The sequence below is a fragment of the Heloderma suspectum genome, chromosome 4 (assembly GCF_057233095.1).
Source record: "Heloderma suspectum isolate Gila_16-S chromosome 4, 16-S_ref, whole genome shotgun sequence".
NCBI classification, from domain to species: domain Eukaryota; kingdom Metazoa; phylum Chordata; class Lepidosauria; order Squamata; family Helodermatidae; genus Heloderma; species Heloderma suspectum.
The window spans coordinates 264,717,184-264,731,977 of record NC_139461.1 but is presented as its reverse complement, the minus strand read 5'-3'; the positions used below and the strand labels follow the sequence as shown (position 1 = coordinate 264,731,977).

The 14,794-nt window shown below is 44.6% G+C and overlaps 1 protein-coding gene across 1 annotated transcript in view; it reads left to right on the top strand.

The window, feature by feature from the left end:
* The first annotated feature begins 1,537 nt into the window (after positions 1-1,537).
* ARL8A (ARF like GTPase 8A) overlaps positions 1,538-14,794 on the top strand; it is a 47,080-nt gene continuing 33,823 nt past the window's right edge. Inside the window, exon 1 of the mRNA XM_084853635.1 lies at positions 1,538-1,839. Within this exon, the coding sequence (XP_084709761.1) occupies positions 1,717-1,839 (123 nt within the window). The 5' untranslated portion in view covers positions 1,538-1,716. The remainder of the gene's footprint in view (positions 1,840-14,794) is intronic.

Here is a 14,794-nt window from a genome sequence, read left to right as displayed (position 1 = left end):
TGCTGCTTAACTACAAGCATTAGTTAATGCTGGGTTTATGAGCGTAAGTAACCGAAGGCATGAAATATGGCTACTAGCTTCCTTCAGAGAGAGGCTGCATGCAGCTTGCTGCAGAGGCAGAGGAAGAAGGAAGAGGAAGGGAATTGCAGACAATAGGAACTGATCAAGTTAGAGGACATTCTCTACCACCCCCTAGTGTCTGGAAGCATGCAGAGTTGTGCCTATTATCCAACAGATAGAAGCGGAATCTTTGTCATGCCCATTGTTCTGTGCGTAGGTTTTAAGGTGGATGTTTGGGACTACCTGGAACCAAAGGTGGCAACACTATTTAGATTTCTGTTTATTACATGTATTCCTCCAAGGAACTCATTGATTCATCTGCCATGGAATCTTAGCCTGGCCTGCAGTGTTGAAGGAGGGTGTTTCAGCACACAGTGTGTTATTGTCTGTTGAGCCTTAAAGCAAGTTCATGTGGAGGGATGGCGAGTCTTTGTAGGCCACACAATTGTTCCTGGTGACCTGAGAGTGCCCTCACCACTCCCCTGGCGCTGTGCATTACAAGAGAAGATCAGTAGTAGTGATCTCAATAATTGTACAACACCTAGCTTTTCAGGAATAATAATAATATTTAGAACAAGCCATTTGCACACTTTTTTTCAGAAAACTTGTTCTCCATTCCTGATCTTCTAAGGTTGCAATCCTTAGAGATTTTATTATATTAAGCAGTATTACTTATAAATTAATCAGTAATCCTGTACCATCCACCTGGAAGTAAACCCCATTAAACTCAATAAGGCTTACTTCTGAGTAGACAGGTATCAACTCGTCTTATCATTGAGGAAGCCTAGGGTTGGTCCCGAACATAGCTAGACGGCCCTGCTTTAATGACAACCCTGGCGGTCTCACAGAGATCACTGAAGGCACCTGGGTGGGTGACATTAGTTACTGAGCTCCTACTTACCTTTAGTGCAGACGTTCCACAAGATATCAGTGATAGACTAAGGATGCAATCCTATGTTTACACAGAAAAAAGTCCTTCAACTCCCAGCATTCCCCATGCTCAGGAGCGCTGCCCACATCTCTTAGCGCAACCCTATGCATGTTGAGATAGAAAAAAAGCCCTACAACTCCCAGCATTCCCCAGCCAGCATAGCTGGCTGGGGAATGCTGGGAGTTGTAGGGCTTTTTTTCTATCTCAACATGCATAGGGTTGCGCGCTAAGAACTAAATTTAGTGATTTTCTTTGTTTCTTTAGTGATCTTATTATATTATTATGTATGTTCTTTTTCTTCCCTTTATTTTTTAAAAAAAACTTTTACTTCCAAACACAATTTCACGGGGGGAGAACGGGGCTGCCCTTGATTCTATCGCCAACCCCACGACGACAGCGGCCTCAGCAACGCGAGCCGGCTCGACTAGGCCTCGCAAGGCAGGCGTTGGGGGGGCTGCCTCGGGGTCCTCCCGTCCTGCAGAGGCCGCTGTCGGCTTCCGCGGCACGGGCCGTCGAGTCCCGAGTCTCCACCCCGGGCCGGGTAGACGCTGACTGACCCCACCCATCGGCAGCTGAGCGACTCGAGCCGAGCGAGCGAGCGAGCGAGCGCCCGGAGGCAGAGCGCGACGGCGGTAGCGGCAAGGCCGGCTCGTTCCGGGACAATAGAGGCGCCGGGCCTGGCTGCGCTGTGCGATCGGGGGCCGGGAGCAGAGGCAGGCGGCAGGATGCTGGCGCTCTTCACCAAGCTGCTGGACTGGTTCCGGGCGCTCTTCTGGAAGGAGGAGATGGAGCTCACCCTGGTGGGGCTGCAGTACTCGGGCAAGACCACCTTCGTCAACGTGATCGCGGTAAGATGTGCCAGGTCACGGGCGGGCCCGGCCGGGCCCGGGGCGAAGAACCGCCGTCGCCCCCCTCCGCTTCCTTCAGGGTATCTCCCCGCCCAGGCAGCAGGACGGAGGCCTGCCTGCCTGCCTGCCTCCCTTCGAGGGGAGAAGGACGCCCCTCCCCAAATCATGTGCGTGGAAGGAAGGACCCCCCCCCGCTGGGAGGGGGACACGATTACCGTCGCCTCCCCCCAAAACGAGACCCTCCTTTGCCGCTTTCTGTAGGAAGGAAGGGGAGCTGCTCTCCTTTCCTTCTCCTCCCCCCGTGTAAATGGGGTGGGGTGGGCGGCATGTGCAATGCGGGCAAAGCCTCTAAGAGCCCTCTCGCATTTCCTCCCCCCCACCCGCCCTTTACATTGCTTGTCGTCCTGGCCGTCTTTCTGGGGATGAGGAAGAGGGCCGGTTTCGATGATGATATTATTATTATTATTATTATTATTATTATTATTAATAATAATAATAATAATAATAATAAGTCTCACGTCCTAAAACCGATTCAGAGTGCGGGGGGGCCGCACGTATTTGACTCGGACCGTCTCTTGACGGTCTTTTATGCTGCTTTTCAACCGCTTTGTGGGCCGGGGGGGTATTACTGAGTGGAGAATCGCAAAGCTCAGGGTTGCTGGATATAGGCTGGGTCCCTCGTGGGGCGGAAGGAAGGACGCTTGTTCCATCTCCTGTGATGGATGGTAATTTCATCTCCATCGTTTCTGATCAATATGGCAATTAGCAGGGACTGTGTCTGTGTGGGGTATTTTAACCTTAGAAAACGAAATTTAAAATTACAAGAGGATTTTCTGTGCAAGCGGTTTAGAGCACAGTGTAAAGAAACCATCTTGGGAAAACAAGAAGATCCCAGTTGCAGAGAATTTCCCAGATGGAAAGCATTGCATGCTCCCCCCCCCCCCGCCCCATGCAGTCTGCAGTAATGGCTTCAAAGTGTGCATTTAATGAAGGGGGGGAAGGAAAGAGACATTAGACAGCACATGGGATGTTGAATATTGTCCACTGGGAATATTGAAAGCTATCTTAAGCTTTCTGTCCCAGGGCCTTGAATGGAACCTGCTGATCTGTGAGAGCTGTGCCGTTGATTTAGAAGGGTACATTGTTCTAGGTGAGTTTGCGGAACTGGAGTTCTTCCATCTTCTGCTCTTCCTGGAAAGAGGATTGCAGCATGGCTCACGCCAGAATCACGCGGCACCACTGTGAATACTAAGCATTTTTTGTTGGTAGAAGGAAGTGGATGGCAGTCATGAAGGTTACTATTGCCTATTGCCTCTCCCCATCCGGCTTTCATAAATCTGGAACCATCTTGTCATTCCATCCCAGCTTTTGGGATATAATACTAGGGGCAGGTTTGTGTTTATTTGCCTGGGAGTTTTCATTTCTCAAGAGAAATCCAGTTTTTATCACCACACCCACACCCCATCAATCCTTTAAAAAATATTTTTACTTTACTGTGAGTGTTTTCTTAAAGGTAATGCTGGAAATCCAAGCGCATCATGAGACATTTGACTTGAGTGCTTCTAAATTAAACTTCATACGTTTCAGTATAATTTTGAATATGATTTGCTGTACACTTTTAAATATATTGTCTGGGGTTTTCTTTTGCATTCATTCATAATGTTTTGTAAGGTGGAGAAGAGGACTCTGTAGACATTGATTCTGTCTTGATTTCTGAGTGCTGAAGACATGACAATGCAAATTCATAATATGCCAAATAGCGAGTTCTGTCTAGTGTATTAGAGATGCTCTAGCCCCGTCCTCTGATTCAGCAGTGTTTTCTGGATAGAGGCATAAATCTGGCACATGGTTTCTAAAGGTTTCAGACAAAGGTCTCTGGAACCATACACCTTCACTTTTTAGTATGCTTATTTAGATTTCTTTCACCAGAAGTACCGGAGGCCTTGTTTTATCCCAATTTTTTAAAATGCATTTGTCCCGCTCCTGTTTTTAAGATTTGCTGCATGACTAGTTTGAACCTGGTTCTCCCGCCTCCAGAGCAGGCAACATATTGCCAGGTTTTTTTTTGTTTTTTTAAATTGCTATTCTGATGACAGGGTGGCGTTAAGGATATGGCTTTTAAGAAGAGTGGGCCAACCAGCTTGTTGTGCAAAATAATGATATTTGGCAATGACTGCTAATTTCAGTGTTTGGGGTGATGTAGACAACTTGGCAGAGGCAGAGGAAGCTTTTAGTCAACCTCTTGTTACAGCTGCAGCCTCCAAGGTCCCAAGGTGGGGGAGAGGAAGGTAGGCAAGTGTGCAGAGCAAGGGGAGGCATCCCAGTCCCTTTGCAAGTGACCTGATTCACACATAACACTAACTCATTGTTTATTTAACCAATAGTTTGTTGTCCTACCCAGGGTTTGTCTGGCAGGTGATAGAACAAGCCATGGTTTGTTCTCTCAATCTCTGGGTTGTTTCTTCCTTTGCCTGCTCCCTCCCTGTATCCCAAATGCCTTTCTGGCACTGTAGTACTGGCAAGTAGAGTGGCTGGGTGTTGTTGTTGTTTTTACCACTCTTGCTTTCTGCCTCTGTAGTCTGGCTGAGCAACCCATGGTTCTGGGTTTGCACATAATGCAACCCATGGTTTAGACAATTTTTATTTATTTATTTATTGCATTTATACCCCGCCTTTCTCCCTCTCTCAAGGAACTCAAGGCGGCTTACATTATCCTCCTCCTCACCGTTGTATCCTCACAACAACAACCCTGTGAGGTAGGTTGGGCTGAGAGTTCTTCTATGACAACTCAGAGTTCTTCTATGGTTTGTTAGCACGATCATGTTGACACATTACAACAACCCAGAATTTAACAACCCATACCATGGGTTAGCGTTATGTGTTATGTGTGGGCTAGGCCTCTGTCTTTGAGTCTTCCTTGTTCTTTGCTGCACAAGCTCATTTACTCTCAACTGCTTATCTCTTTCTTTTGCTCCAGTCTCCATGCCTTCTGCCAAGCGGGTTCTTATACCTGAAGAAACATCCATATCTTTCTTTGTCAAGCTACTTTCCTCTTGTCTTTTAAGTAATATGTAAGACCTGTTTATTTAGGGGTGGGGAAGTTATTTTGTGCTCCTCCACAGCTTGTTAACCTCCTGGGCAGGGCACATCTCTTATGTTCTACTCAGCACCTTTCCTGTTTAGGAGCTTTCTGGTAGCTTTTTGTAAACAGCCATCTCCAGTAGAATTACTGTCGTGAGAATAAGGCTGTATCCTTGAATCCATGTGCCTACCCTAAGTCTTCCATTACAGTGTTAACTGATTTTGTAGCTGTAAGACTTTCTAAGTGATGCCATACAGAAAACTCCTTTTAATATAGACGGTTGCTTTATAAATGCCTGTGCAAGAAAAAAAAGCTGCATCAGATAACCTACACAAGCACTTTTGGAAGGAGGGAGGTCACCTGTGAGAATGTTTTATATTATATGGTAATGTAATTGAAAGAGTGTTACGTGCTGAGGATAAATTTTTTTTAGTCGTGTTAACACCAAGCCTAAAGCAGTCATTACTCTCTATTATTGTTGAACTAAAGGAGTGTTAAGAGTAGGTCACTTCGTGCATTTCAGTATAGGATTTGTTAAGGTGTTACTTGTAATATAGCTAGTAACATACTTAGAATGTAATATAATGATCTTTTAGACTGGTATGATTAGGCTATTGCATGACATTAAAAAGTCATAAGCAAACGAGCTCCACAGATGAAAGCTTCCCTTAGTCAGGTTTTGCCCTTTTAGTGTCTGAGGTCATTCTATTTGTTCTCTGCTTGTCTGGCCTGTTTTCCTGGAAGACTGAGCAAGCCCTGAATGTCTAATGAGCAGAAGAGCTTCGTGTGTGTGTGTGTGTGTGTGTGTGTGTGGAATCCAACACAACTTTAGGCTAATCTTAGAAACAATCACAGCACAAAAACACAAGTGTAAAAAAGTTTCTCTTTTTCCTCTTCTGAAGTAATGCAGGCTGCTTGACATACTGGAATAGAGCAGGAATCCAAGAAACTTACAGGTGAAGCTGCATCATATAGGCAGGCTTCTCTAACCTTGTGCCCTCCAGGTGTTTCAGACTTCACTCCTATTAGCCAGAGCCAGCACGGGCAATGGTCAGGAATTCTGGGAGTTGTAGTCCAAAATATCTGGAGGACACTAGGTCGAGGAAGGCTGGTATAGGCCTTGGCGTAGCTTTACCCAAGATAGTGTAATGTTTGCTGGTGAAAAGTGTGCGGAGATGCTTCTGTTGCTATAACCCCTGTATAGTTTGGGCTGTTTCTGTGGCATGTGTATCAAATTACAGTGTTTGTTGTATGTTATTTATTACATTTATATCTTGTCTTTCCTCCAGGAGCTCAAGGTGGCAGACATGGTTCTCCATCCTTCCTCTTATTCTCTCAGTGAACCTGTGTGGTTAGACTGGGAGACAGTGATGGACCTTAAGATCCACCAAGTCAACTTCATGGCTGAGTCAGGATTTAAGCCTCAGTCTCTTCCATCCTAGTCTGATCCTCTTAACCAGTACATCACACTGGCTCTTAACAACGACAGATGTATCTCCCTGCTTTTGTTAGCAAACCCCTCCTAATGCTGCATGACATGATAGTGTCATGCTGAGTGGAGCTTCAGCTAAGATCACTGGGTGATATATTGGCTGTAGCTTTTTCGACTTCCTTGCTGTAGCTCACATGAGTCCTCAGACTGATTCGTACAAAGCTGCTTGCTTGCTTTTATGCCCCATGTTTACAATAGCCAGGGTCTTAGAGCCAGTGTGTTTTTGTGCAGTGGTCTTCAGCCTTTCCAAGCTTGGGGCCTCCTGTAAATCCAATTGGCAACTGGGCAGTCATTTTTTTAACCTTAGGAGCCATCTCACACCATGCAAGCAGACTTCCACTTCCCCCCTGCAATCCCTGTGGGGGGGTTTGAGGACAGCAGTCCGGAGAGCTGTTTAGCACCTTCAAATCGGGGGCGGTGGGCAACAGGGGCTTGGTGTGTGAAGAGGGGGAAGCACCATCCAAGTAGGGGCAGTGGCTGAATGCACGTTTCAATTTTCATTTGGGGTGGGGCTGATCTAAACTTCCCTTTATTATTCTTGCAGTCCTGTGTTGATTTGCCCCTCATGAAGGGGGAGGAGCAGGAAGGATGGGTAAATTTGCTTTGTGTAAGAAGATAGTTGAGTCTGGAGATGGTCAGAGGAAGACAAAGAAAGGGTGAAGTAGGAGTTAGGAAAATTGGAACATGTGATTAGGAGAAAGGGAATGGGATGAATGAGAAAGCAGGGAAACAGAAAATGGTGATGTGGCAGGGAATGAGCCAGAGGCTGAATATGGAGAGGAAAATCAGGGTAAAGCAGTGGATGAGGGAGGGCTGAGGAGGAGAACATGCTAGAGGAAGGAGATGGACACAGTAATGAATAAAGGGGAGAAAGTGAGGAGGAAAGATGTGGTGTGTCAAGGGAACGTGGGTCAGAAGAGAATAAAAGAAAAGGAGAGGTGGAAGACAATCTTATTGTTGGTCGTTTAAACCGTTTAGCTATATATGTGTTTGAGTGTGCTATCTGTTCATATGTTTTTATGTAATTTTTTTTTTACTATGTATAATGTTTTTGAGGTTTTTAATCTTTGTAAACTGCCCAGAGAGCTTTGGCTATTGGGCGGTATAGAAATGTAATAAATGAAATAGAAAATGGAGTGTGGACGGTAAAATTGGCAAGAACTGAAATGGAGTGAATTAGGAGACGGGTGTATAGACAAGGGAAAACAAGGAAAAGAGGAAAAGCAGTGTGCGGGGTGGGGATCATGGGAAACCAAAGTGAAGAAAGAGAGGGATGAGGCAGAAGAAGGCCAGGAGAGGAGTAAAGGAGAAGTGGAAGAGGAAGTGAAAGAGGGAAGGAGTGAGGGAGCATGGTAGAAGACCATGGATAGCAGATGGAACAGAGGAGGCACCCTGCTGGAAGGTTTGGGGGTCAGCTGCAGCTGTGGTTGCTGTCCTGCAAGGGACAAAGAGCAGCACGACTGATTTGGCAACTTTCAATATGTGAGGAGGGGGGCTGCGAGAGATGACTGGGTGAAACCCAGTTTGGCTGGGTAGCTCTGCATCCCATAACATCCCAGTCTGGCAGGTCCTGGCCAGCTTCATCTTCACTGTAGGATTCAGCCCAATCAGTCTGGAGCCAGAGTGGAGCAAAGAGGAAAAAAGGTACCAGTTGCCTTGTTGAGAAGCTGTTTCACTTGAAACCTTTTTAAAATGGTGGTATCAACATTGTACCACTAGTGGGTCACAGTTTGACCTAAACTGAGTCAGCAATGTACAAAGTGCTGGAACTAAACTGTGGAGAACCCAGAAAAGGGGTTTAAATCTTGGCCCAGTCACCCTCCTTCAGCCAAATCTACCTTACAGGGTGGTTGTTGTGAAGCTAAAGGGGGATGATTCCATTCTTCCCTGGAATGATCTGTCTATGGAACCAACTGGAACAAGACCTACAGTAGGAAGGGACCTCTGTCCCTCCCACTATCCATTAATGGAAGGATCCAAAGCAACCTTTTAGATAAATCTTCAGGTGGTGGTTGCCTACCTGGTGCTCTGTTCTCACCTGTTGTTGCTCCTCATCCTCCCTCTGTTGCTGCCTGCTGTTCCCCTTTCTTTGCTGCTGGGCTGTCTAGCGAGCTTGCCCTGGATTCATGGTGGTAGGCATAGAAGGAAGCAAGCAGCTACCACAGCACTATGTTGTGTTCAACACAACACAGCCCTACAATGGCTGCGTACTTTGAAGGGGCACTTGGCCACGTGGAAAGTAACGACACTTTGGGAGTGGTTTCAGGTGGAGGACTCCCAGCAGTACCAGTCAGAAGGCATTGTGCAGCTGTTCTATCTTTTTCTCCTTAAAGGAAAGATGGAAGAAGCTGTAAGAAAACACGGAAGGGTCTTGAGTAGAAGTCATTGTCTGGACCCCCTGTACACTTCCATGAAGGAGGCAGGGCGATGGCACCATAAAAGCCTTGTCTGGATGCACTGCAGGTGACTGTCAGAACTCTTGGCTGAGCTGAGAAAGGATCTTGGTGGAAAATGTCTTTGGGCTCCTTTTTGTTTTTATTTGTTTTCTCTCCTTCATTATAACGCTAGTGGTTTTAAACTTTACTTCTAACAGCGTTTGAGGAAACTAGCCCTGTCCACTATGCTAGAAAAAAAAAAATTGCCAGTTGCTGGAAGCTTGCAGATCAGTATAACTTTTAAACCCACACCCATTTAGGTTTTAGGGCTCTTGTATAACTGTCACATGTAGCTTGGTATGTTGGGCCAATCCCAAAAGCCTGGGCTCTTCTCAGTGGGTTCGGTTGTTGTCCTGGGGGAATGCTGTTCCTTTGCTGTCGGGTTAATTTTTATAGAGTCTGGAGAAGGGGGCATAATTCAGATTGCTCTTGCACGCATACAAATGAAGTCTTTGTTGAGAAAACCCCCATGTTTTCACTCTAAATAAATTGTATTAATAAAATGTACATATAGAAAGCTACTCTGTTGTTTGTCCAGGAGAGAAAATGGGCATGTGAAAGGCAGCAGGAATGTGTAGTAAAGGGAGCTCAAATAGGGGCAGGCACATGCAGGGCATAAAAGCTTCAGCAATGGAAACTCTTACAGGCAGGCTGCTCGCAAGCTGAAAATGCTGAAGATTAGGAATTGGCTTTTTTTAAAAAAAATGAAGGTGGATTTTCATTAATGTCTTCCAAGATGCAGCATGAAATTCCATCTGAGCCACTTGGGCAATAGTGCCTTGAAAGAAGGAACCAGATAGTTTTGATATGGCAAGTTGAAGCTGAAACTTTATATATGAATATCTGATATGATAGCAGTTGTGAAGTAAATTAGAAATACATTTGTAGTTTTCACTACTTCATAATCGTCGCTGGCTTGCATTATCGTGGGTGCAATTTAAGTAGGTTTTTAAAAATCAGGATTTTCCAACTATGTAGCAGGGAATTATTTCGAAACTATTATGCAAGCTGTGACTGTTACTTTGGTTTAACTCTTGACTGGTTTCTCCAGTATGCAACATTTCGCCCTAATATTAAATTATGACACTTTGGAATGAGAGCTAATAAGACTTGTTCAGCACCCAGTTTGATAGGATCTTAATCCTTAGGTGTAAGTCCTGAATACATAATATAACAGCCGGCTGCAGTATAATACTTGTCTATTCTGGCTGTCATATTCTCATTTTATTTTATTACACATGTGTAACTTGGTTGTCTGAGCAAGTTGCAATTGCCCTTGGGTGAATGGCAGCTAACTTACCACTCCCTCTATTAGTGTCATCACTGCAGTGTTCCTTTTCACAGGTAAGAGTCCTGTGGAGTGCCAACAATTGCATCTCTGGCCCTTTAAGACCAAGAAATGTAGCCTTTTTGGTCCCACGGTAATCTTTCTTGTGTAGGGTAGGAAAGCCATGTGGGACTGTCTCACCTCCAACTCCTAGCTGGCCTGGGATTGCTGTGTGTTGTGCTCCTTGCAGCCTGGGGCAGAACAGCACAAATGTTCTCCATGGTGAAAAGTGCACCACATTCCTTTCTGGGCTGCCTTGCATTGAGCTGGTCTGAAAAGTTGCTAGGATGGTCCAACCTTGCTCTTTCTGGTGGGGGAAAAATCAAGGGAGCAGTTGGGAGTGGACAGATAGAAAGGGGAGGAGAGGCAGGTGGCAGAGGAGAGGGGGGCTGGATAGCACTTCTTAGTTTCTTTAAATATGAAGTTGTGCACAAATTGTACAGTGGTTAGGTTGACTGCCCCAGCAGAGATTTTAAAGCCTGCCATGCTTCAGTGATGCAGCAACAACTATTTCAACCCAAGTTCTGTGCCTGCATAGTCTCCCAAACAATTTGTTCATAGAACTGCTATCAGAGTGGAGTTGGCTGGCTTTCTCCCAGAATGCTCCTGGACACCAGAAGGGGAATGATTCCTTTCTCTGTGGGAACCCAGAGCAGATTGATTTCACACAACATGAGCCATCTTGTGGGGAAGACAGAAGGGTGTTGAATTATCCCTCTGCATAAAATGTGTATGAATGGTACAGTGCTAAAATATTTGCTCCCAAATAACTACCAAAGTGCCCAAGACTGTTCAACTGAATACATGTGAATACAGTCATTAGTGGTCCCATGTGCTAGATCTTATCAACTTCTTTATATAAAATCAGTTACAAGAATTCAAAGCTAAGAGATGCTAGTAAGGCTGTGGCCTGCTTCTCACTTACCTTTTAGATTTTCCTCTATAATCTGTGCTGGCCAGCCACCAGAGTGAAATCCCAAGTGTACAGTCAGAGAAGTTAGTGATGAACAAAATTAGGTCCACCATGACAAAGCTCTTACATACTTAACAGTGCCTCAATTCAGACATTGTTCCAATTCAGACAGTAGGGCCATTTTGCACTAACCTTAATTTAGAGTTCTAACCATGTTTGAACTTCCAAATAATCAGTCAAAAGATGGTTTACGGATTATTTTATTTTCTGTCTGCTCAGTACTCCTGTTTTGAGCTGCTGTCCCCATCCCCCAGTCAGAAAAATGGTTATAATTGTGGTTTGTCAGTTCAGACATCATGACAAAATCATTGTTGGAAAAAATAATGGTTCACAAACCCACTTAAGAACATAAGAGCCATGCTGGATGAGAACAAAGGTCCATCTAGTCCAGCATTCTGTCCACACAGTGGCCAACCAGTGGCCTCTGGAAAACCCACAAGTAGGACATGAGTGCAGCAACTCCCTCTGGCCCATGTTTCCCAGCAACTTTAAACCATAGTTTCTAAATCTGGTTTCCAGCCAATTGCAAATGGTGGTTTGTCATTTTAGTTATTGTACCAAACTACAGTTAAGCTTCCTTTTACTGTTTGCTGTGGTATCTGAATTGAGCCTATGACGTTATTAGTGCAGTTGCAGGAAAGCTGTAATTGTAATGTAGTAAAGGAACTGTTGGACTGCTTGGATCTTGTAAATAGAGCTGTTTTGCAGTCACATGAGTAGGTTTCCTCCATATTGTTATCTTGAGCTGGGCATGTATCTTTGCACTGAAATCATTAATATTGAAACTGCTGATTCTATAGATGCACCTCCAACAATTTTAAAGCTCTTGTTATGTGGATAGCTGTGTAGTTGATGTTTTTACAGGGTTTCAAGTTAGGGTTACAGTTCTTTGTGTTCATGCCTGAAATCTACATTCAGACATGTAAAGGGGGGTAGCATCGTTTGAGGCTACGTTCTCTCCATTTATTTCCTGTATTGCAGATACCAAGCAAGGAGAGGATCCAGTCAGGAAGCCCTCTTTTTGGATAATCCCAGATCCATTTGCCTGTTTCCTGCTGCTGTGATCTTTGCTCCCACATTCTTCACAAACATTCTAGTCCTGCTGTGTGATCCTAAAACAGCTTTGCGGATAAATACAAAAGGAATACAAAGATTTACCAGCCCACACAGTTACCCACTCACCCCCATGTACCAGTAAGTTTGTGTCTTAAACTGTAGGGCTGGTAAGTGACTGGAGTATGTGTATGTTAAAATAAGCCTGTCTGCACCTTTAATTTAGGTTAAAAGGTCACTTTGTATAGGATAGTCTCTTGTTTCTTGTTCCCATAAATTTCATCAACCATAGGGTTGTATTTAAAACTCTCTTCTCTTTTATTTTTGGCAGTTTGAGTTGCGATACAAAGCAGTTCAATCCTCTGCAGTCCTTTTTCCCTCCCCTGCCTGCAGTAACCTGCACAGAGTTACAGAGCAGGCCTTTCTGCATAAGTTCTTCTCTCCCAAGCTTGTCCTCAGCCCATAGTGATCTGCAACTAAGATAGATCAAAAACAGTGGCATTACCATAGCTGTGCTACTAATTAGGCATTCATTGTCAGTGAATGCCTAGTTCATTTCAGTGGTATTTTCATCTTATCTGTCCATACTTGTTCCCTGTGATTTATGTTAACAGTTATCCTAAATAGATATGCTTCTGATGTTAATTGTATATGTCCATCTTTAAGCATAATAAAGCTGTGCATCATAAGTTGAAACCTAGGGATTTAGGTTTTCCTGATAGCCGCATTTACAGGATCCCATCACCTTTAGTGCATGTCTTCAAAAGACCAGGTGTGTTCAACAAAATGTATTCATAATTCAAATAGAGAATATTCTTGATAGCAGGCTGATGTAAATCAGGTAAGATTGTGTAGATATGTGTTCATATTTGCAGACATAAAATATATATCATTGCGAATACCTTAATATCGAGGGCTTGAAAATTGTAGCTGCTAACAAATTTGAAATACTGGTTCAAGCTTTCGAATGTCATCTAAAATCCGACACTGTCTCCTAAAAAAGGAAAGATTTCATTCTCACTGTTTCAAACATTTCCCCAGCACTATAAGCATTCATCCTACCAATGATGGTAGAAAGGTCTGGGAAGTGAATGTCGGGGAAGTGAAGAATCTTTAGCTGAGAATTTACTGCAAACCCTTAATGCCTCAGTTTGATGGTTCCGTTGAGGGAAAGTTGTGACATTTGCCCTAGATGGATTATATAAAGCAGGCATGGAGAACCTATGTCCACCCAGACGTTGATGGAATCCAATTCCTATCAGCCCCATCCAGCATGCTTAGTGGTCAGAGTTGATGGGAATTACAGTCCAACAAACCTGGATGGCTTCTGGTTCCCTATCGGGGTCTAAACCCCAAACAAGCATAAAGGAGGTGCTTTCAGAAGTAGACGTGGAGAACTAGGCATGTCCCTGACCTATTCTAAATGCCACAAATGCTAGAGGTTGCTGCTACCTGCCAAGCCTGTGAAGGTTGTTCTGCACACACTTTTCTAAGAAGGTTCCACACAAGCTCCCCTCCTCATGTGTTGAAAGATCATGTGAGGGGGAGGTTATGCAGTCATGCACCTTGGCCATGGCCCCCTCAGCAAAAATATTTTCCTACTGTCCGTGTGTTTGGCTGGTTTTGCCCAATTATGGTCCCCCTTGCGTGTGTGCAGAGCTCTCCCATGCGTCAGTGCACACATAGAACCCTTTTCCATGCCTACCCAGCACATGGGTGGCAGGGAAGTGTTTCCATGGCAGGAGTATGGTTGGGGTGTGTGGCCCTGGCACAGTGGGACTAAGCTAAGCACCCCCCCAACTTCTTTCAGTGGGGGTGTCATGTGAGCTTCTCTAATATTAGCATAGCAGAATGTACTTGGCATACTTGCAGAAGGAGTAATGGTTGCTTGCACTGAAGCAAGGTCCAGAAATGATGTGGAATAGAGTTTATAGAAAGCAATTGATTGGCCTGCAATTTTCAGCTATAAACGTGCACTCTTATGTCTAGACTGCATTTCCTGGGAGACTCTGAAGTTGGCTGGCCAGTCTGCCAGAAGTGGAGGCTTCCTTGGAGAACTGCATAACATGTGGCAAGGGGTTAATAATGATGCTGCTTCTGGATTAATTAGGGCGTTAGCAGTTTTCCCGCCTGTCTTTCCCCACCCCCACTCTTTGCATCAGGGTTGTAAGATTTTGGTTCTAAAGGGAGAAGTAATTTGTCTTTTTATTTCTGATTGGATCTAACTAGGTAGCACTAGACTGCAGCTTAATTCAGTGATAATTCATTGGTGTAATAAGCTAATCACATGCCTACAAATATTGCCTGTGCCCAGGATTCTGTTGGTTTTACTTCTAGGATTGCACTGTATATTAGATAAGGCTGAAGGATGAGAACATTTCCTTGGGGTTGTGATGGGCATCATGGGCTTTAAATCTAAAGATTCAAAAGTTGAGAATGCAAGTGACACCTCATTCATTATAGCCTTACAAGAGCCACATGTGAGCACAAAGAACTTGGGAAGATAAAATTGCTGAGGACTGCTTGTTTTACCTGGGAAATACCTTAGGGTGCTGAGCTGAAGGTTGTTTTAATGGCTCTTTGTAAGTTGAAG